This window comes from Diabrotica undecimpunctata, chromosome 10 (genome assembly GCF_040954645.1).
Source record: "Diabrotica undecimpunctata isolate CICGRU chromosome 10, icDiaUnde3, whole genome shotgun sequence".
Classification (NCBI taxonomy): Eukaryota; Metazoa; Arthropoda; class Insecta; order Coleoptera; family Chrysomelidae; genus Diabrotica; species Diabrotica undecimpunctata.
Window position 1 is genome coordinate 1,651,825 of NC_092812.1, and position 23,308 is coordinate 1,675,132.

General features: G+C 32.9%; 2 protein-coding genes across 2 annotated transcripts; both read right to left on the reverse strand.

Annotated features, from left to right (window-relative positions):
* Positions 1–14,936: 14,936 nt before the first annotated feature.
* Positions 14,937–15,734, reverse strand: LOC140452256 (uncharacterized). The gene has a single exon (XM_072546395.1). The coding sequence runs from the start codon at positions 15,732–15,734 to the stop codon at positions 14,937–14,939; it is 798 nt and encodes a 265-aa protein (XP_072402496.1).
* Positions 15,735–16,527: 793 nt separating this feature from the next.
* On the reverse strand, positions 16,528–17,808 carry LOC140452257 (uncharacterized). The gene has a single exon (XM_072546396.1). The coding sequence runs from the start codon at positions 17,806–17,808 to the stop codon at positions 16,528–16,530; it is 1,281 nt and encodes a 426-aa protein (XP_072402497.1).
* Positions 17,809–23,308: the final 5,500 nt, after the last annotated feature.

The following is a 23,308-nucleotide window of genomic DNA, read 5'->3' on the forward strand; positions in this document are numbered from 1 at the left end:
GTAGAAGTTTTGCTGTTTTATTGTTAAACAAAATGGAATTAACATACGACATTATATACGCTAAAATAACTAGACAACTTTAATCTACCCAATATTTGTTATGAGTAAAAACGATATGAATAAACAAAATAAAGAAATCCATGGCAAAAGGCAAAAAGAGTGATGATTTAAAAATGAGAGAGGTATCCTGTGGATAACATGTGCTTAATTAGGAACGAATGGAGATGAAGATCAGAAGACGACGAAGAATGTTTTAAATTGATAAATGTATACAATTTTTAGCAATGTATATTTATAGGTCATTATTAGGGCCAACGTGCTAATTTTATGTAAAATAACACTTTTCAAGTTGGATCGGTTACAGGACGCTGGAATCAAATACACCCAAAGTTAAAAACTATCGATGTTTATATGAAAGATGAAACCTTATGGCACATGACCGTGCAATCTTGACACCTACACATTATCACATAATTGTGAACGGTATATTGTACCTAATTACTAAGAAGTTTGTTATTTTATTCTAAGAATAAGTTTAATAATTTACGGGAGATTTAATGTATTTAAAATTTTTACATTATCCGGTATCGTAATAAGAAGTCAAATTTCACTACAACTCCATTAAAACGTGTTAAATTTTACTTTGGATATTCTTTTTGTGAATATAATAAGTAAAAATACAGTAAGTTTCATCTTCTTATTGTGCCGTATTCTAATTAAGGTTAGCGATTACTTCTTTAAACGCTTCCCATAAATTATTATAGTTTTAATTTAACTACTTTATGAAACAAATATTGCACGTCATAAATTGCAGGAATTGAAAAATTACAAAGATCTCCTGTTTACAGAGTTTCTTTTAATTTTATGTAGTTTATTATAATCCCACCGAAGGGCTTCTACTTTCTTAAACTGGTACACGACTACTCTACTCGATGTTAGTACATTTAGAGACTAAATGTTTAAGTGCATATACATTTTAACAAAAAATAATAATAAATAAAACGAAAACTAGCCATTTCCAAGTTTATAATAAATACTTTTTTAAGTTTGAAAATAATTAAAGCAAGTAATATAAATAACCACCATAAAATATTTAACTACATTAACCAAGTACCTATTTGTGAAATTTCTCGATGACTAAATTGATTGATATTCAAATAAATTTGAAGTTCCAAAACGTACCTGCTGTAAAATTTAAAAATCTATGACTAATCAAATTATTGGCAACATCGGAGGAGTTTAGTTGTATACGCAAAGAAATGTATACGGATCCCAAAAGTGTTTTAACCTATTACGGAGTCCACTTAATCCGACGTGTTGGTCGGAGTCCACATAAAGCGCTACCCAGATAATAATATACACGATGTATATTCGCCTGGAGTTAGTATAATACCGTTTTAGTACGGAGCCCCCATTAACCGCTAGATCTATATATATATATATATATATATATATATATATATATATATATATATATATATATATATATATATATATATATATATATACTAATGCCCAAAATTAACGCACCACCTTAAATGTACCAAAAGTTTGAAGCTATTTTTCTTCTGAAAAAATGATTAGATTTTGATGATGTTTTTTTTATATTATAGGTCTATTCCTAGTAAATTAATGTATTAATTTTTTCTGAAAAATATCAACGTTTTACCCGTATACGGGGTGTACAATAAAGTTGTGTTTTTTCATCGTTTTTTGCAACACTCTGTGGACTTTCGTGAAAAAATTTTTTCGATATCTCTGTTATCAAAGATTATACAGAACTTTAAATGTAACAAGTTTTTATCAACATTTAAAGCAAAGAAAACATTACTTACATAAACTTTATTGACATTTAATACAAATAAAGCCTAAGAAAATATAACCTAAATATTCTTTAACAATTGCCCTTTCCCAAAAACACTTAATAACGAGTATTTCCACATCTACATCTAATTACTTCTTCACAGCGGCGAGGCTTACTTAAAATCAAGCAGCTTATTTGGTCTTGATCAATTGCATCAAAACCTTCTCTCACAATAACTTCTATGTCGTTAAGAGAGACAGGAGACACAAATTCTCATTAAAAGAAAATTATTTCGTATGTAAGGATCAAATGGAACTACATGGTTAGACAAAATGTCTAATATACCTTTAACCTGTTAAGACATTTCTTCGTAAAGCAACAAGGTCCGTTTGCATTGTAAGAGATATTCCTTCCCAAACCATTACAGATCCACCATTGGATAAAGTAATAGGTCGTATATTACACTGTGCATAGCGTTCTCTTGGCCGTCGATTAACTCTCACACTGAGCTATATAAGCAATACCACGATTCATCAGTGAACAACACGTGCTTCAGTCATCAACATTTCAGTCAAGGTGCTCTCTGGCAAATTGTAATCTACTTCTACAATGATTTACGTTTAAAGCTATGACTGGTATCCTTATTTGCAGATCTTGTTCAGCGAGACGCCGTTATATAGTGTTTCTACTAATTTGAATATTATGAATATTTGTCACTTGTATTTGTGAATGTCTCATTGTGAGAAAACGTTCTCTTACAGCACGAAGCCTAATAAACTAATCTTATCGTGGTGTTGTAAGTTTTTCTCTTCCTTATCCACGCCGTTGTAGCAAAAAAACTGGGGTGTGTAGGAGGAGAGAGGTACAAGAAGAGTGGTCTATATATATGGGATAAAATAGATAACAATTAAGTAAAGAAGTATGAAAAAAAAAATATTGAACGGAATGTGGCTAGGCTAGCAATGTAGGCAAGAGAATGACCACTAGAAACTCAAGGATGGATACGGCCAATTTGCATGCCTTTTAAAGACAGTAACTCAGGAAAATATGTATGATGGATAGAAAAGAAGATAAGAAAAATGAATAGATATAATGAAAATTAACAAAGAAAATAAATTGAGGGCGCCAGAAGAGGGATACTACTCTAAAAAGAGTAAGGGTCACTCTTCCAGGTATCGTATACTGCTAATATTAATTAAAGTTGATGTAATAAACAAAAATGCTGTAAATGTAAAGAGGTAAGGAAATATTATTAAAAAATTATATGAAAAACAAATTCAAGTTTATTAAATATAACTTCTTAGATTTTGACAATCTCTAAGTTACCAAAAAGTATATGAAAATTTCACAATATAATATTATAACGGAAATGTTGAAAACAACTTTAACAAAAAGTTGAAAACTACACAGAATAACTCTGATATAGAGTGTACAATCTACATCTAGGTTAAAAAACAACCTTAAACAAAATAATGCTAACGTTGGAAGAACGTAAATATATCATACTAATCTACAACATGACCAACAATATTGTTAAACACGTCTAAATTCAAATATAAACAAAGTAATATATAAATGGGAACAAGCCAAGTTAAACAATTGAAACGGTCTATTATCCTTGTTCCAGAAATGAACATATCATTTTAAAATATAAAATAAAAATATAACTCTTCACACTTTTCTTAGTGTAGAATAAGTAAAATATTCACTAATATCAAGTTTGCTCGGGATAGCCGACTTGTTGGCGCCACCACAGCCTCTTAAATAGTTTTCACACCTAAATACAAGAGGGGTAATCTACACTTTTACGCACCAAGTATTATTTTATTAGTTCGTTCTCAAACATTGCCCTTGAGGCATGTGCATTTTAAAACACTCTCAATTCCCTTATAAAATATTTCTCTACGTCGAAATCGGGCATTTTTCTCATAAATACGGTTTTCTCTTTTACGTGTGATAAAGAAAGAATTATTTGATATTGTACTGTCAGCTACGTCCGTATTGAGGCTTTTTTACTCTAAAAATAGTTAATTATAAGTCGATAAACTAAAGGTGATTTTATTTCTCTGGAGTTATATTTGCTCACATTAACAATCCTTATCCTTCAACGGTCACTGAAGAACCAAACCTATGGAGATACATCCACTCACACGTCCTTTGAAGTAAGGCTTGGAATCAAAAGATTTCCAACCCTCTCATGTAAGGAGCCAGTTACAAGGCTCCCCGCAATTCGTGGTCCTTCGAGCCGGATTATTTGATGAAACAGGACTGAAGAAAGAAAAGGATTACACACGCCGGAGAGCAACAGGAAGAAAGAATAATGGTTTCTCGTCCCTAGAAGAAAGATTGCACAAGTTGACCTTCGTTCAAGATTAGACACGTGTGTTTTGTGAAAAGTGCGTTATGTGCTGGTAAGCGACAGCGGTAATTAAATTGGATACTTGAAAAACATTTGGTGAGGTTAAAACTCTTTCTATATATTTCTATAGTCACTGCATTCACACATTTATATTTGGTAGATATTTGTCTCGACTTTTATTTGTTTATTAATATTTATATTAACTAATGGCCTTGATTTGACAACAGATCTTTCTTCTCAATATCGCTTAAGATAGCTGACAATTATTTATTATACAGATTGTCTCACAGCCCGATCTCACGAAAAATATTTATTTATCACTCTAGTAAAAATACTCTATTAAAATTAAAATCGCGTCTTAGTTAAAAAAGACATTTACACTAAACAAAATCATTCACTCTTATTTCTCGCTCAGCATATATTTGCAAATAAATTCACTTTTAAATAAAAAATGGAAGCTTTAAAGAAAAAGCGCAAATCACTTAAAGCATCAATTACACGTATCTCGGAATGGTTTATAGCCAATAAAGACACAGAAAACGAAATACTTGATTTTGAAAATAGGAAAGAAAAACTTTTTAATTTTTTCACACAATATGAACAAATTCAATTAGAAATCGAACAGACTGATGACAGCGACCAACAATCAGCAAAAATAATAGAATTAAATTTAACAGAAAATAAAGCACCTAGCTCAAATAATAATGCTGTTTCCAGTGCGAGGCTGCCTGAAATTAGCATGAAAACCTTTACCGGCAATTTCTCAGAATTCAATGAATTTTTTCAACTATTTGAAACTCTGATCACAAACAATTCAAGCTTAAATAATGTACAAAAGTTTATATATTTAAAATCCTTCCTCAAAAGAGAACCTTTAAACTTAATTAGCAGTATCGAAGTAGTAGATGCAAATTTTGCTATCGCTATAAAAACCTTAAAAGAAAGATATGATGACAAATCACGAGTGATTAGTACTCTTATAAAAAAGCTGTTAAAGTCTCAATCTCTAGTTAAATGCACTCCTCAGGTACTAAGAGATTTTCTTGTACACACAAAGCAAACGCTTCAAGCTCTTAGTAATCTCGAAGTTCCAATTGAACATTGGGACCTCCTTTTAATAGAAATATTTTTAGAAAAAATAGATTTTGCTTCTCACAAGGCTTTTGAATATGAAGTAGGTTCTAAGAATGTTCCAACACTCAAACAATTTTTTGAATTTCTAGAAAAAAGATGTGATGTTTTAGAGAAACTTAATTACACTGAAACTCAGTCAAAGTTTAATAATAAAGTCACTCAAAAAACTGCTCATATCTCCACTATAAATAATAATAAATCTAGCTATGAAAATTGCATATTTTGTAAACAAACTGGTCATAAAATATATCAGTGTAACTTATTTAAAGACACAAATTCTCGATTAAGGTTTAATTTTGTAAAGCAAGCACAGCTTTGCAGAAACTGTTTTGGCACTAAGCATTTTACTGATAAATTCATCTCTAAATACACATGTAAAATTTGCAATAAAAAGCACAATACACTTCTGCATGAAGAAAATAATTTTTCTCACACTCATAAAAATAATTTATTCTCTCCCACTCGAAGCAACCAAAGTGCTTCAAATTCACATGATGGTAATCAAAGTCACGCCAATAGGCAACAATCACGCTTTCATGCACCACAAACCTCTTAATCGTCCGCAAGTATACACGGTGATTCACAAACTCGCCATAGTGCACCACATATCTCTCAAAGTCATTTTCATGCTCCTCAAAGGAGTAATAATGCCCAAGTTACTCAAAGAATTAATTCTCCACATTCATATAATGAATCACCAAATACTTCTACTCACTTAAGCACTCAGACAAATGAATATTGTCTACTCTCAGACACACAAAGTCAAAATTCATCTTGCATCTCTTCTCTCTCAACTTTCAATCCAAAAAACGAAGTTTTGCTAGCCACAGCGTTGGTAACAATTTACTCTGAAAGTGGACAACCTGTACACGCAAGATGTTTTCTCGATAATGGATCTCAATCGAGCTTTGCAACAAAAGATTTAGTAAATAAACTAAATTACTCTACCACTAATAAAAGATTACAAATTTCCACAATCTCTCAAAATTGTTCCATCTCAAATGAAATGGTAAACATTGAATTTTTCCCATATAAAAACAATGATATGAAATTTGAAGTATCATGTGCAGTTTTGGATAATATTACGTGTAAAATACCTCAGGTACCTCTAGATCGTAGCAAAATAAAAATAACAGCTGGCATAAAGCTCAGTGATCCCTCTTACTCCTCCCCAGGGAGAATCGATCTCTTATTAGGTGCAGAAATTTACTGTGATCTATTAAAGGATGGTTTAATTCATATTGGAGCAGGTCTTCCAGTGCTTCAAAACACTCATTTAGGATATGTCATGTTCGGTAACTTATCTCCACAAGTTTCATCTAAGAAAAAGATGCACTCTCACTCAAACTGTAACTATTCACACTTGAATCATATTTCTTTATTTGTTCAATCTCACACTGAAGAAGAAAATATAAATAATCTTCTCCAAAGGTTTTGGGACATTGAAGAAGTTCCCGAAATAAAGCATTTAAGTCCTGATGATGAAAAGGCTGAGAAAATATTTAAAGCCACAACACAAATCCTACCGAATGGACAGTTTCAAGTAGATTTACCCCTATGCACGCCTAATGAAAATAATAAATTGGGCGACTCTTTCCAAATGGCGCGAAGGCGATTTCTAAATTTGGAGAACAAATTCTCAAAAAATGATTCTCTTTACAAACAACATAAATCTTTTATAGATGAGTATGTTGAATTAGGACATGCAAAATATGTTCCGTTGTCTCTGCAGAATGTACACTCAGAAAACAAATATTTCTTGCCTCACCACAGTGTAGAAAAAGACACTTCTCTCACAACTCGTTTGCGCGTAGTTTTTGACGCATCCTTGAAAACCACTTCTGGTTTTAGCCTTAATGATATTATGTTAAAGGGTTATACCACACAACCAGAACTATTTGACACTTTAGTCAATTTTAGACTCTTTAAGTATGTGTTCACATCTGATATAAAAAAGATGTTTAGACAAATCAGAATTAACCCCAACCAAACTTTCTTATTAAATATTTTGTGGCGCAACTCTCCCTCGGAGCCGTTAAAATGTATACAATTGGAAACGGTTACCTATGGAACGAAACCAGCTACCTTCCTTAGCACACGATGTTTAATTGAACTCGCAAACATGCATAAGGAAGAATATCCTCTCGCTCATGATATGCTCATTAATTTTTGCTATATTGATGACATATTATATGGTACAAATAGTATTGAAACACTCACACTTGCGCATGAGCAAATCACTGCACTGCTACAAAAGGCAGGCATATCTCTTCACAAATGGTGTTCAAATTCACCACAATTTTTAGAAAATATTTCACAATTTTCAACTGACTCTACGTATGTTATATCTTCAGAAAATCATTCCAATAAAATATTAGGTCTTTGTTGGGACTCTAAATTAGATAGTTTCTCTATTTCAGTGCCAGAAATCGAAATAAAAGATTCCTACACTAAGAGACAAGTGCTCTCGATAATCGCAAGTTTTTTCGACCCCAAGGGATTAATTAATCCTGTAATACTAACTGCAAAAATAATAATGCAAAAAATTTGGCTTTCAAAAATTCAGTGGAATGAAAGTTTAGACTCTACACTCTTAAATGAATGGTTAAATTTTCTCAAACATATTTCAGCACTAAAACATTTAAAAATTCACAGACATTTTTTTATTGAAAGCTATATATGTACTATACAAATACACGCATTTTCCGACTCTAGTGAAAAGGCATACGCCAGCTGCATATATATTAGAGTTACTTATAGCTCAAGAAATGTCTCTTCCACACTCATCACCTCTAAAAGTAGGGTAGCTCCAATAAAAACATTAACTTTACCTAAGATAGAACTTATGGGTGCTGTTTTATGCAGCAAACTCACTAAAAGAATAGTTGAAATTCTAAATAAATTAACTCAAATAGACTCAATAAACTGCTGGACGGACTCAGAAATCGTACTTGCTTGGTTAGGCTCACATAGCTCGAGATGGTCACAGTTTGTTGCAAATAGAGTTTCTGAAATACAAGGAAACCCACAATTTAAGTGGCGATATATAAAGTCAAAACAAAACCCCGCAGATATTGCGTCAAGAGGCATGTCTGCTCCTGAACTTCTAAACTCAAAATTTTGGTTTCAAGGTCCCTCATTTCTACTTAATTATGACTTAGATTTAACTTCTTATGATTCAAAACCAAATGTAAGTAAAATACCCGAGGAAAAGAAAATAGTTCATCTAGCACAAGAAAGTCCAATAAGTTTCATTGAAAATTTATGTCTCAAATTTTCAAACTTCTCAAAACTACAACGCAGTATCACACTTATTCTCAGGTACATTCACAATTTCAAGTTTCCAAATGAAAAATATGTTGGACCCTTCTCTGTTTCAGAATTAAAAAATGCTGAAAATTTAATAATAAAACTTTTGCAAAAGGCACACTTTTTTCGAGAATTTTCTTGTCTTAAAAATAAGGAGATAATTTCAAATAGAACAATTTTAAAACTCAACCCATTCATAGATAATCAGCAAATGATTCGTGTAGGTGGTCGTCTAAGGTACTCAGACGTCCCATATGAACAGAAGTACCCATTACTTCTACCCTCTCATAATCACATAGTAAAATTAATGCTGCATAGAGAACATATAAGATTATGTCATGCAGGCCCTCAAAATACTCTTTCCAATTTTCGTTTAAGATATTGGTGTCTAAATGGTCTCAAAGAAACTAAAAGAATAATTAATAAATGTCACGATTGTTTTAAATTTAAAGCAAAGACAGCCACACAGTTAATGGCTGATTTACCACGGGAACGTTCATGTTTCTCCCCTCCATTTACCAATGTTGGTCTAGACTTTGGTGGTCTATTTCTTATAAAAAGCTCCAATTTAAGAAAGGCTCCAAAAATAAAATCCTACATAGCGTTGTTCGTATGTATGGTTACTCGTGCAGTGCACATCGAATTAGTCACAGGTCTCTCCACCGAAAGTTTCTTACTTGCTTTAAAAAGATTCATCAGTAGGAGAGGCTGTCCACAAATTATCTACTCAGATAACGCCACTAATTTTCTAGGAGCTAGATATCAGTTGAGGGAAGTTGCACTATTTCTTAAACAAAAGGAAACCTCTGAGTCCATATTCAAGTTTCTCTCCTTTTCTGAAATCCAATGGAAATTTATTGTAGCCCATTCTCCGCATCATGGTGGAATTTGGGAGGCAGCCATAAAAAGTGCCAAATATCACATTTTAAGGCTTTTAGGCAATACCACTTTAACTTTTGAAGCCTTTAGCACAGTTCTCGCACAAATAGAAGCAGTACTAAACTCACGCCCTCTTTGTGCTATGTCAAATGATCCAAATGACTTTAACACATTGTCTCCAGGACATTTCCTAATAGGAAAACCAATTACGTCACTTCCTGAAGAGATAGTAACGGAAATACCTGACAATAAATTAACAATTTGGCAAAACTACATGAAGATTCAGCAATCATTTGCCAAACGCTGGAAAATTGATTACCTAAATCAACTTCAGAATCGCCCCAAGTGGTTAACACCACAGAAGAATCTTGAAGTTAACGACTTAGTTCTATTAAAGGAAGATAAAGTTCCACCCCTACACTGGCCATTGGCAAGAATTGTTGAATTGTTTACTGGTAAGGACGATAAGGTCCGTAGTGTTAAAATAAAGACTAGAGAATCCTGAAGGGATAATAACCAGAGTTAATAACGCAAGATGAAATATAAAAAAATTAGTTAAGTAAACAAATAATGAAATAATTAAAGTTAATAATGAAATAAATGGTTAATACAAAAAAACAATGGAAGATAATCTCTGGGTAGAATTTGAGCTCAAACTTACCGATACCTTACACCAAGGGGAGTTATATTAATTAATATATATACATATATATATATATATATATATATATATATATATATATATATATATATATATATATATATATATATATATATATATATATATGTTATATAAAAAAACCTATAACTGGCAAAACAAGATATATATATATATATATATATATATATATATATATATATATATATATATATATATATATATATATATAGTTCTGAAGCAAAAACCAACTGTCCTCCTAGGTGAAACAGTTGTCTGGAAGGATACTCCCGAATGGCTTCGGTGTCCCAGCGAAGTCCTCCTTGAGGTCCGAAATTAGCACGGAGCTGGTGCTAATTGGCTCAGTTCCGATGGTTACTGTCCTGCCCTACCTCTAGGTGCAGGCTGGAGAAAAAATGAGGGTGGAGTAGACAATACCCCCTGGCTTGTCCCAATGACCCTGACTCTTATAGAGTTGAAGTTCTGAGGGAAGTTTATAATTCCATGGGAGGTGGCTGAAAACAATTCCCCGTTACTTCTAATCTCAACATTGATAAAAAGAAATCAAAGAAGAAGTGAGGAAAGTTTCTTTCAGCATAAGAAACCGGAGCAAAAAGATAATTATAGTAGATAAAAAAAACCCATCCAATCGGATGTAGCGTGACCTTGCTTCACATAGAGTAAAAATATAATGGCCTTGAACAAAATACTATATTAAAATATGAAATAATGAATCTGAATGGATAAAATACTCTAATGTTCATTAAAATATCTGTGGAAATTGTAATAGATGTTAAAGATTTACGGAAAATTCAGAATTTTAATCAGATTCATGCCAGCATGATTGTAAGCGGCCATACTATGCTTGAATTCGTGACTCAAGGTCATTGTGAATACCTTAAGGATGTGGGATGTGGGAACAAAAAGTTAGTTTTTATAATATAAAAAAAAATAATTACCAGATAGCTACTCAATTCCGTGCTAGAAATTTCACTTCAGCCTCCCGAGTTTCCGAAAACACCGTCAATTAAATGATTACGGTTATACTTAAAACATTTAACTTCTTGAAGTGAAGGAAATTCTATGCATTAATTGGATTTTCTTTCGCTAACTACCACCTTTGTACCACTTCAAACTCTCGATCAAAAGTGAATTGTAATTCACAGTTTGTTAACCAAGTTAACCAAGAGCCAGTTTCCACTCCCCCTAATCTCCTGTCATCTCTCTGGTTCGCAATGGTACCAAATTTAGATCAGAGTGACAACTTAAATTATTAAAAATACACACTTAATGAGCAAATGAACACTTAAAGTTAGGCAACCCATACTACATCTCTGAAATTACTTTAATATAAATAATTACTTTAATATAAATAGTAGTAAAAATAACGACTGTTACATTCCCCTACTAGTCGGGAAAAAAAAATTTTAATCAAAATTTTTTTTTTTTTGTTCCTAAAATTAAAAGTATCAATAACTAAGTGTACTGGTCTAACATTCCACGTTGATCTGCAAGTTTACACAAAAAAAATAACCACGAACTAAAGATCACGGGAAAAAAAAGAATGGTCATGGCGCCAGACACCACAAACTCAGATGACTCGAAAGTCGAATCAAAATCTCAATCGACAATATGCTTAAAAGTCAAATATTAACTAAATATACCAACTAAATTCTTGCTGACAAATAAATGTCGAATTGGGCACTAAATCCAAAATTGAACTATCCATGGACATCAGATCTATAAGACTAAGTATATCCAAGGACAAACAACCAGGCAAATGTATGAGCCAATTCAACCAATATCTCACCCGGAGATATACTAAACTAAGATCAAAGAAATCATAAACTAAATAGGTTAAGAACTGAACACTTAATCCAAAATTGAACTAACAATGGACACCAGATTCATAGTAATATATCCAGAGAAGAACAATCAGGAAGATTTATGGAGCAATTCTCACCAAACCAAATAACACAAATAGTAATCTAAATCGTAAACATACCAAAGTATATCAAAGACGTAATAACCAAAATAAATGTGAAATAGGACGCTTAATCCAAAGTCAGACTATCAATGGACACCAGATTCATAAAAGCATATCCAAAGAAGAACGACCAGGAAGATTTATGGACCCATTCACACCAATACTAAATCTCAAAACTAAATAAGGTCTACGTACACCCACATCTGGTGATATGAACCTACATAACCAAATAAACCAAATAAGTGAGGAATCAGACACTGAATCCAAAATCGAACTATCGATGGACACCAGATTTATAAATAGAGCATATCCAAAGAAGAACGATCAGGAAAGGACCAATTCTCACTAATGCTAATAACTAAATTAGCTCTTACCCTCATCCGGTAATATGAGCCAATACCAACGAAGTAGTTACAATAACTTACAATAAGTTACAATAAGTTAAAATTTCCTAAAGTGTGAAGCAGCATTGTCACACTTATTCAGACTAAGTAATGTAATATGTAACTGAACTAAATCAAAGATAAAGATAAATACCTAAAGTCTAAAGTCTAAAATGGACTAAAGGAATTCAGAGGCTAAATAAATTTTGAGTGTGCTGGTATTCGCTAACTATAGCATGTGGCTACAACAGATGTATGAGAATAACCAGACACCGATAAAATCCCAATAGAAATCCTAAGAAAATATAAGTGGTGGACTTTTCCTATACATTACTAACGATAGAAAAAAAAATATGTCGAGAACAAGCAACCAATTTTGAATAAAACTGTAGATTTATAACAAGTTCTCGCAGCATGGAATTATCCGGGAATAGTCCTAAATCTAAACAGCAATTTATGCCTAAGGAAAGAAGTGGGATTACACTAAGAGGACAACTCATTTGTCTAAACTCTTAAATAATGAAAATGACTAACTTGACATGTGTAGGGGTAGTTAAAGAAAAAAAACATAACCTGAAGTAAGATAACTAATATGAACTAATTAAACTTCCCTATCAAGTTGTGAAAAGGTAACTGGAATATTTGGACAATCACACAAGAGTGGTTAGGACATGTCGCGAGCATTTCCTGACCAGAAATATTATGAGGCATAAACATCTGCCTACTCTGCAATAAACACATATAGTACGAACCTAATTGAGCAGCAGTGATCAGTTGCTGAGCAACAATCTCGAACCCACGTATTCACTAAAGCTAAGTATTGACAGATTCATTGACAGAAAGTTCAGAAGAATAAATAAGAAGAAATAAGAAGGACACCGGTCATCCTTACCTACTTCAAAATTCCAAACTAATTCCAGAACCATCCTGTATATGGAATCAGGACATAAATTATTGTAGAGTATTTAAGATTTTCGTGACAAGTGAGAATAAAGCAGAGCAAAGATAAAAAAAAATCACAACATCTTTCCAAATTGGCAAATATTGAACAAATATATCAAAACAAATACTAAGGAATCAAATATCAAAAATATAACACACAATATATGATTCAGTAGTGTAACAATATAGTTCCATAGTTCCTTATCAGTAATAGGATTAACTATAAGTATAAATCTAAATATGTAAATATATACTAAACAACCCTCGTATCATAAGTGGTTAAAAGGAGTAATTCTCCTGGGAAAATTAGTACTTAAGAATATTAATTCATTATAAAGTGCATCATTTATAATACAAAAAAAAATGGATAAGTCATACATACTAATTATCTAATAAGTTATAGAAGTCATTAACCAATGCCAAAAGATACAAAAAATAGCGGTGTACCTACGTTATCTGGTGATTAAGAAAATCTTAGACTAAAATGCAAAATTTAATCAAAATAAGCTAAAGACAAACAGAGAAAGAGATTAGCTTAAACGAAAGTGTTAAGTTAGTCTTCTTCTGAGGATGAAGAACTAACCTCGTCGATGGTGTTATCAGGCAGTAAATCCTTTACATGAAATTGACCAATTCGTTTGTTGGTCGAATTGTCCCTTAATTCATATACCAAAGGAGATATTACCCTTACAACCGTACACGGAATGTATTTCTGGCAAAATTTCGCCGAAATAGCATCACCTTTACTTGATTTTACAAAGTTTCTCTTTAAAACTCTATCGCCAACAAAGAATCGCAAATCTCTCTTCCTCAAATTGTATTGACTTTTGTTCCGGAGGTAAGAAGTTTTTAACTTCTTCCTGATATCAGCAAAAATTGGAGGTAGAGTCTGAAGGTCATCTAGACGATGAAGTCTCTCGGATATTTGAGGGAGATTTGCGGAATTTAACCCAAAAATAGTCACCAGATAAAGCAATGTGATAATTCTGACTTCAATATAGATGGACTGTAGTAATAAAAAACTGGTGATTGCACTATATTTGAGATTTTATTAACACTACTGAATGTACTAATAAAACTAATTTAATTCTAACGAAATATGTATGTCTTTCTTAAAAATGTAACCAAAAAATGTAATGTTATAAAGTCATCTATCTTTTTCTTGCGCATGTGGTTGTTTTCACACTTCTTTCAATGCGCCACTGCCGTCAGTGGAGTTCAGCCACACACAGGACCGGCTTAGTTTTTTAGTGAATGAATCACAATCTTAACATACTCCCCCCTTTTGAACAGCATGTTCAAAAATTCTTATCAAAACACATCGTCATTAGGAGAAGGGAGTGGACAAATTTTCGAAACACCCCGTTTAAAAGTATTTTGCGAAGTTTTTATAGTCACTACCCGCACTACACCATCATCGCCTGGATGGACATCAACAATTCTTCCCAAAATCCATTTAATAGAAGGCAGGTTATCATGCTTTACGACCAGGTCACCAATATTGACATCCATTTTCCCAGTTTTCCATTTGTGTCGTTTCTGCAGTTCAGATAGATAAAAACAGGACCATCTTTTCCAAAAGAAAAGCTTTGATTCATTTGCTGCAATAATTGAAATCTGGACAGCCGGTTAATTGTAATACTTTCATATAGTGGGTCAGGAGGTGATGTGAGAGCATGTCCAATCAATAGGTGAGAAGGGGTAATTGGGTTTAAATCGTTGGGATCTGAGGACATAGGATACAAAGGTCTAGAGTTTAATGTTGCCTCAATTTGCGTTAATAGTGTTGAATACTCCTCAAATGTTAAAATAGATTCTCCTATTACTCTGTGGAGATGATGTTTAATGTTTTTGATATTTGACTCCCAAAGACCTCCAAAATGTGGAGTATTTGGTGGAATAAAATGCCACGAAATTTTTTGCTGTGAACAGATTGTAACAAACTCAGATTGAGAATTTTCTAAAAACTTATATAACTTTTGCAGCTCTTTATAAGCTCCAACAAAATTAGATCCATTATCAGAATATAAATGATTAGGAGTACCACGTCGAGCGGCAAACCTTCTAAATGTAGCAAGAAATGCTTCACTCGTTAACTCAGTGACCAGCTTAATGTGAACACCCTTAGTGGCAAAACATATAAATAAACAAATATATGCCTTATAAGTTTTATAAGGTCGGCCCTTTCTATCACGCAACAGTACTGGACCAGCGTAATCAATTCCAGTATTTGCAAAAGGTTTTGAAATTTGAACCCTATGTTCAGGGAGGTCAGCCATGATTGAGGCGGTTTGTCTAGGTTTATTTTTAAAACATTGTATGCAATTTCGTACCACCTTCTTGGCAAGACACATGCCAGCAGTCGCCCAGAACTTCTCACGTACTGAAAACAATAAAAGTTGTGAACCTGCATGTTGTAATCGTAAATGTTCGGCGTGAAATATTAATTTAGTGAATAAATGTTTACCATCTAGGAGATATGGATGCTTTTCATCAAATGACAAAGAGGAATTTTTAAGTCTACCCCCTACTCTCCGAAAACTGTTTGAATCTAAGAATGGACTTAGAGAAAGTAACCTATGTTTATGAGGCAAATTTTTTTGTTGACTAATAATAGAAATTTTATTTTTAAAACTTTCCTTTTGTGCTAATTTAGTTAAACATAACATACTGTTTTCCATCTCTAGAACGCTAAGAGGACCTTTTGTCCTTGTACGTTCCTTTAGGTTTGTAATGAAGCGTAAGCAATATGCAAAAACCCGTTTTAATCTATTAAGAGAGGAGAACCGTTGAAACAATAATAATTGTTCGGTAACAACAAGCGTGTGACAAATTTTACGGATTTCTGGAAGCTCCTTGTTATCTCCAGCTTGAAATAATCGTGGCCAGAATGGTTTTTCATATAAAAATGAGGGTCCATTCCACCATACCTTGCAATTGGATAGTTCATCTGGATACATGCCACGAGATGCTACATCAGCAGGATTTTCTTTAGTATTGACATAGCTCCAATTCAATATATTGCTCAGCGTTTGAATTTCTGAGACTCTATTGCTTACAAAAACTTGTAGTTTATTGGCCTCTGTATTCAACCACCACAATACTATCTGAGAATCGCACCAATAAAAAAACATTACATTGACATGTTAGTGCGTTTGACACTTGATTGACTAAGCGAGCTAGTGCTAAAGCACCACATAACTCTAATCTAGGAACCGTTAATACTTTTATAGGTGACACTCTGGTTTTGGAACATAGCAATCTGACATACACTGTTCCATTTTCATCAACCGTTCGAACATATAAAACTGCACTATAAGCATCTTTGCTAGCATCACTGAAGGCATGCAGCTCCATGTGAACTATTTTATCACACATAATATACCTGGGAATATTTATTTTGTCAAGAACAGACAATTTTGATTTAAATGTTACCCATTTATTGAGCAGGTCTCGTGGTAGTTCATCATCCCAATCTAAATCAAGCAACCATAATTGTTGAATTAATATCTTAACTAGAATAATACATGGACTTATTAAACCTAAAGGGTCATATATCTTAGGAATATTACTAAATAAACTTCTTTTAGTAATAGGTTGTTTATTACTGGATGTTGAAACATTGTATGTTAATACATCAGTATTACTACTCCATTGAATTCCTAAAGTTTTAAGCCTATCACTCTCTCCTAGTTCCAATATACTAAACTCATCAGATGTATCTTGTAAACCCTTTAAAATATCTTGGCTATTAGAAGCCCATTTTCTTAATTTAAAGGAAGCTGATTTTAATATCAGCGAAATTTGATTACAAATTTCTATTCCATGTTCTTCACTGGTGAAGCCAGTTATTAAATCATCTACATACATGTCAGGGTCAATCAATTCACTAGCAATTGGGTAATCATGTTTATAGTCAGAAGCTAATTGTTTTATGAATTTTATGGCCAAATAGGGAGCACTAGTCGTACCATAAGTAACTGTTTGCAACTCAAATTGTGCGAGGTCCTCATTAGGATTTTGTCGCCAAAGAATGTTTTGTAAATATCTTTCTTCAGGGTGTATCAAAATTTGACGGTACATTTTTTCCACATCAGCAATTACAACAAACTTGTGCTGTCTAAACCTCAACATAATTTTAAATATATCATTCTGAATGGCTGGCCCAGTATATTGGATATCATTTAATGATATCCCAGAATCGGTTTTAGCCGAACCATCAAATACAATCCTAACGTCAGTAGTAAGACTGTCTTCACGGAAAACAGCAAAATGGGGTAAAAAACATCGAAATTGACTGGATTCCTTTTGTGTTAATTGCCTCATATGTTGCAAGTTTAAATACTCATCCATAAATTTAGAGTATTTGCTTTTTAAAATATCATTCTTTTCCAATTTTTTCTCTTGAAAAAGCAGTCTTTTTAACAGCTAAGTTTTTTGATTCCCCTAATTGAGTGGCTTCTAATTTTAGTGAAAAACGAACAATAAATTTTCCAGAAGGATCTCGAGAAACTGTTTTATTGAAATAGTCCTCACAAAACAAATCTTCCTGTGACATCTGTTTCTGTTCATGATGAATCTCCTCGACAAACCAGAACTTTTGAAGATCGTCATTTATTAAAAAATTGCAATTAACCTCTTTTTTCATAGGCATATTTATCGGACCTGATACTACATAGCCAAAGACAGTATTAACTAGATGAGGTAGATTTCGACCGAGGTTTATTCTTTCATTTAGTACAATCTCCCAAAACAAATCCGCTCCAATTATTAGATCAACATTTCTAGGACAATTAAACATAGGATTAGCAAGTGCAATGCCTTCAGGAATGTGCCAATTAGAAATATCGAAGTTACAAGATGGTAAATTACTTGAGATTCTTTCAACAATGATACAGTTTAGGACAGTTTGAAAGTTATGAATATTAGATTTTATTAGTACCTCACATTTGTACCGTAAATTAGAATTAATACCAGCGATACCAAATACTGATACATCAATGCGATTGGTTTTCAAATTTAATTTTTTACACAAATTGTCAGATATAAATGAACACTGACTACCCACATCCAAGATGGCTTGGACTTTGTGAAATTTACCTGTCTTATCTTGAACATCAACAATTGCAGTAGGTAAAATAACATAATTGTCATTAAATACAGTATTAACACAAATAATGGATGACCCATTGAACTGATCACTTTGTTTAGATTCTGAGTTAACAAAATCCTCAGAATTGTTTTGATTATCAGCAGAATTGTTATTAAAGGAGTTAGATTTCTTATGATGTAATAATGAATTGTGCTTACCCTTACAAAACTTACAGTTTCCTTTCTGGCAGTGTGTTGTAACGAGTCCGTTACTTAAATAATCGTTTACCTTTTTTTTGTGACTGGAATCTTTTAATTTAATTCTAAATTAAATTCATATTGAAATATTCTTAAACTAAATATTTAAATAACTCCCAGTAAATTTTATTTTCTAAGGTTGGCATTAAACTGCGCCCCCAGTGGCAAGATTCTGAAAGTACATTCATTCCACGAGGTGTAGAATCTCAACGTGGTTACTTGTTAATTGGATGTGATCGAAAGAGGATCGATTCGATCAGAGTAGTGCGGCTGGGGAAGTGCCACCTTTTTCCCGAATTTAGTTTAAGTTTATTTTTATTGTGAAGAGCTGTTTATTTTAGAAGACACCATTTGAGTTATTTTGTTGTTTTGTACGAGGATATTTTCAGTTGGATCACCCTAGCCGGTAAGATAAATTTACAAATAAATTATAAGGAAAAATCCTTCATATCAGCCGCCATTGTTAGTAAAATTCAGACCTATTTTAATTTCGTCTTTGATAGGTATTTCATATATTTTAGACATGTCATATTTCACCTTATTTCATTAAGGAAAATGTTTTATACCTAAATAAATTATAAGTATTAGATTCTATATCTATCTCAAATTTTTATTTCCTTTCAAGAGTTAAAGCAAACAATTATTTATTTCAATTTCATACCGTTAAAACCGGCTAATATTTCTTTTTTTTTTCCCTATTCTATAATATATAAAGATCATGTTTTCCGTTAAAATTATCTATTTAATATATCCCTACATTATAAAAACATTGTCACACAATTCGAAGGTCACTATTTACCGAAAATCATTAAGGTTTTTATTTCAATTAAGGTCACTTGCTGACATTTTTTGTATCGCCTTTCAAGGTTGATAACCCTTGTGTTTTTCCTTACCTTTTGTATGTACAAAGAACATGAAGTAACAAAATTGTTCCTTTTAGCCCACTCCAAGAATCCAGTAACAAGTCAGGGGAAGAAATTTTTTTTAGTTTTGGGGTTGTACTTAATAAGGATAAGGGGAAGAAATTCCAAGTTAATTTATGGGAAATTTAAGAAGGATTTTAAGTGAATTATTTGTCCAATAGTACCTGATCCAGGGAATACAGGTTTGGTATCTTTTTACCACCTGAGTCCAGTTCTCCACCGGATCACCTTCGAGGGAAACCTACGGAAACCGGCAGGAAGAACTGACTTATTTTTGTTTATCATTCAATTACTTTAAATAACTTTTGCTATGTCCTCTTCAAGGTTTTAACTTTTGGTTCTACTTTTAATAAAAAAAAACTATCCTTAATAATAAATATCTTCAATTTTTTTTAAAAACATTAATCATTGTAACTTAATTTAATTATTTATTGTCTACCAAGGGATGAGGTTATAACTCTCCCTTGAATTTCTCTTTGTTAGGTTATCGTGTGCACACATATCCGGAGAATTTTTACTTAAAAACCTAAACAATTTTTGAACGAAAACTAAACTATTAGTGAGTAGTATATAATTATATTTATTATTTATACATTATTATTGGATATAACCTTTGTCACAATTTGAAATTTTAAGGGGTATATCAGGGGTAAATTGTTTTATAATTATATTCAGGGATTTTACTGTAAATATAGCTATAGTTAACTGTACATAAGAGGTGGTGGTTTAGTATATAAGCATTTAAAATAGTTTGTACCTAAGTTTGGTAATTATTAAAGGTGTGGTTAAAATTTAATATTTCAATTAGTACCTATTTTTCATATTTCAGCAATACAAGATATCTCGGAAGAAAACATTTAACTTCCTGGCGCCCAAACATTCATTAGAGCAACTTTTATCTTTCATCTGTTTATTTATTGGTGGTTTTCTTGTCATTAGTTCTTATATCTTACGGTCTCTGTAGGGCATGCAAATTGGCCGAATCCTTCTTTGAGTGTCAAGTGGTCATTCTCCTGCATAGTCGCTAGCCAACACTAAATTCTGCTATATTTTAAAATCCATATTTACCCTTTATTTATTTCTTTTATATAATTTATTTCTATCTAATCCCTTCCATCTTCCGTTATTCCACATATTAGTTCGTTGGTGTATCAAGGTGCATTTTAGAGTTCACCCTTTTGCTACACTGGATAGAGTCACATAGACTCCTTAGCACAATTTGTGTTACATTAACATAAATTTTTGTTACATTGGCGATCCCAACGTGGTGCCTATTTTCAGTTCAGACCGTACATTCTGTAGTATATTTCTCTTTGCAAAATATTCTTTATTATTTCTAATTTGTTCCTGTTGCTCTTTGTTCATTTTTTTACCTTCTTTATTTATTTATTTTTCCTTATTAGATTTACATTTATAGGTATACTTGTATTGCTGTAGGTTACTTACATTCATATTTAAACCCTCACCTTTTTAATCTCATTGTCATTGATTTGACCTACTTGTATTACCGGCGCCATTCCATAAACCACGTGCAAATCTCAAGCTGCAATCCAATTTTATCGGGCTGGAAGGATCAAATGATAATTCTGACTTCAATATAGATAGACTGTAGTAATAAAAAACTGGTGATTGCACTATATTTGAGATTTTATTAACACTACTGAATGTACTAATAAAACTAATTTAATTCTAACGAAATATGTATGTCTTTCTTAAAAATGTAACCAAAAAATGTAATGTTCTAAAGTCATCTATCTTTTTCTTGCGCATGTGGTTGTTTTCACACTTCTTTCAATGCGCCACTGCCGTCAGTGGCGTTCAGCCACACACAGGACCGGCTTAGTTTTTTAGTGAATGAATCACAATCTTAACACAATGTTTCTGCCAAAATTCAAGTATGATGGGGAGCACTGTGTCACTTCATGGACAGAAGTCCTTATGGCTTGAGCTATGGAGTGAATATATTGATCCCAAGCTCTGTGACCTGGGAAAGTGTATGATCTCAAGGCTGTGACAATACTTCGATTCACTCTCTCAGTATGGTTTGATTGCGGATGGTACGCAGCATTATAAAAGATCTTCTGAACCTTGTATTTGGTTAGAAGGTCTTTAAAAGCCTTAGACACGAACTGTGGACCATTGTCACAGGAAACAATTTGGGGAACACCAAACAACAAAAAGACTTGTTCCTCCAAATATTTCACGATTGCTGGAGTTGTGGCCTGACGAAGAGGAAAAACTAAATGGGAATTTAGTAAAATAATCCACAACTACTAAACAATAGGTATTTCCTTTGTAGCTACGAGGATATGGTCCAATGAGATCCAACGAGATTATTTGCCAAGGAAAATCAATGTTCCTGAAGGAACCCATGAGTCCAGCTTGTGCTAAATTACTTGGTTTACAAGTAGCACAAACCATGCACTTAGCAATATGCTTTTTTACAGATTTGCGCAAGCCGGGTCAATAATATAACTGCAATACGGTGATACATTTTATAAAAGCCAAAATGACCAGCAGTAACCTCATCGTGAAACATATGCAAAATGTTTTCCCGATTTGGCGTAGGTACGACTATTTTCCAGTCGGACATATTAGATAATGTCTCTACCGGACCTAAAATGTGTTTGTACAGCACATTGTTCTCTACCTTAAAATCAGGATACTTTTGTGGGTCTTGAGTAACCCTATCAATCATATTCTGATACCACGCGTCAGGAGTTAAAGAGGACAGATCTAAGACGTTAATGTCATGGACACGGGAAAGAGCATCTGCAACTACTACCCCGTTTGCCTTTCTATGGATAATCTTATAGGAATAGGCAGCCAGTTTACAGATCCATCGGGAAAGTCTCTGTGAAGGGTTTTTCATGCTATGAAGCCATACTAAAGAACTGTGGTCTGTAATGATAGTGAAATTACGACCTTCCAAATAATAACGAAATGCTTCTAACCCATGGATAATAGCTAAGAGTTCTTTCTCCGTAGTGGAATAGTTCTTTTGTGCCTTATACAACTTCTTGCTCGTATAAGCGATGGGGTGTTCAGAGCCATCTTTCAACTGAAATAACACGCCACCAGAAGCAGTATTAGAGCAATCAGTCATTAAATAAAAATGCTCATTAAAATTAGGTGACATCATGACTGGAGCGCTCGTTAAAGCATCTTTAACGCGCCTAAAAGCTTAATCTGCCTCAGGAGTCCAAGTAATAGTTTGTCCCTTTTTCCTGTTCTTCAGAAGATCATTAAGAGGTGACAACAAGGTAGAGTAAGATGGTACAAACCGACGATAATAACCACACATTCCCAATATCCTACGGACTTGGGTTGTGGTCTTAGGTCTAGGAAAATTCTTAATGGCAACAATTTTATCAGGATCAGTCCTTAGACCCTGATTATCAACAACATAACCCAAAAACTTAAGACTAGGACGGCAAAACTGACACTTATCTAAATTAATCGTTAGATTAGCTTCCTTAAGGCGTAAAAACAACTTATCTAAAATTTCCATATGAAGGGAAAAATCAGGAGTAACAACTAAAATATCATCCAGATAATAGAAAACATAGGGCTCTAACTGA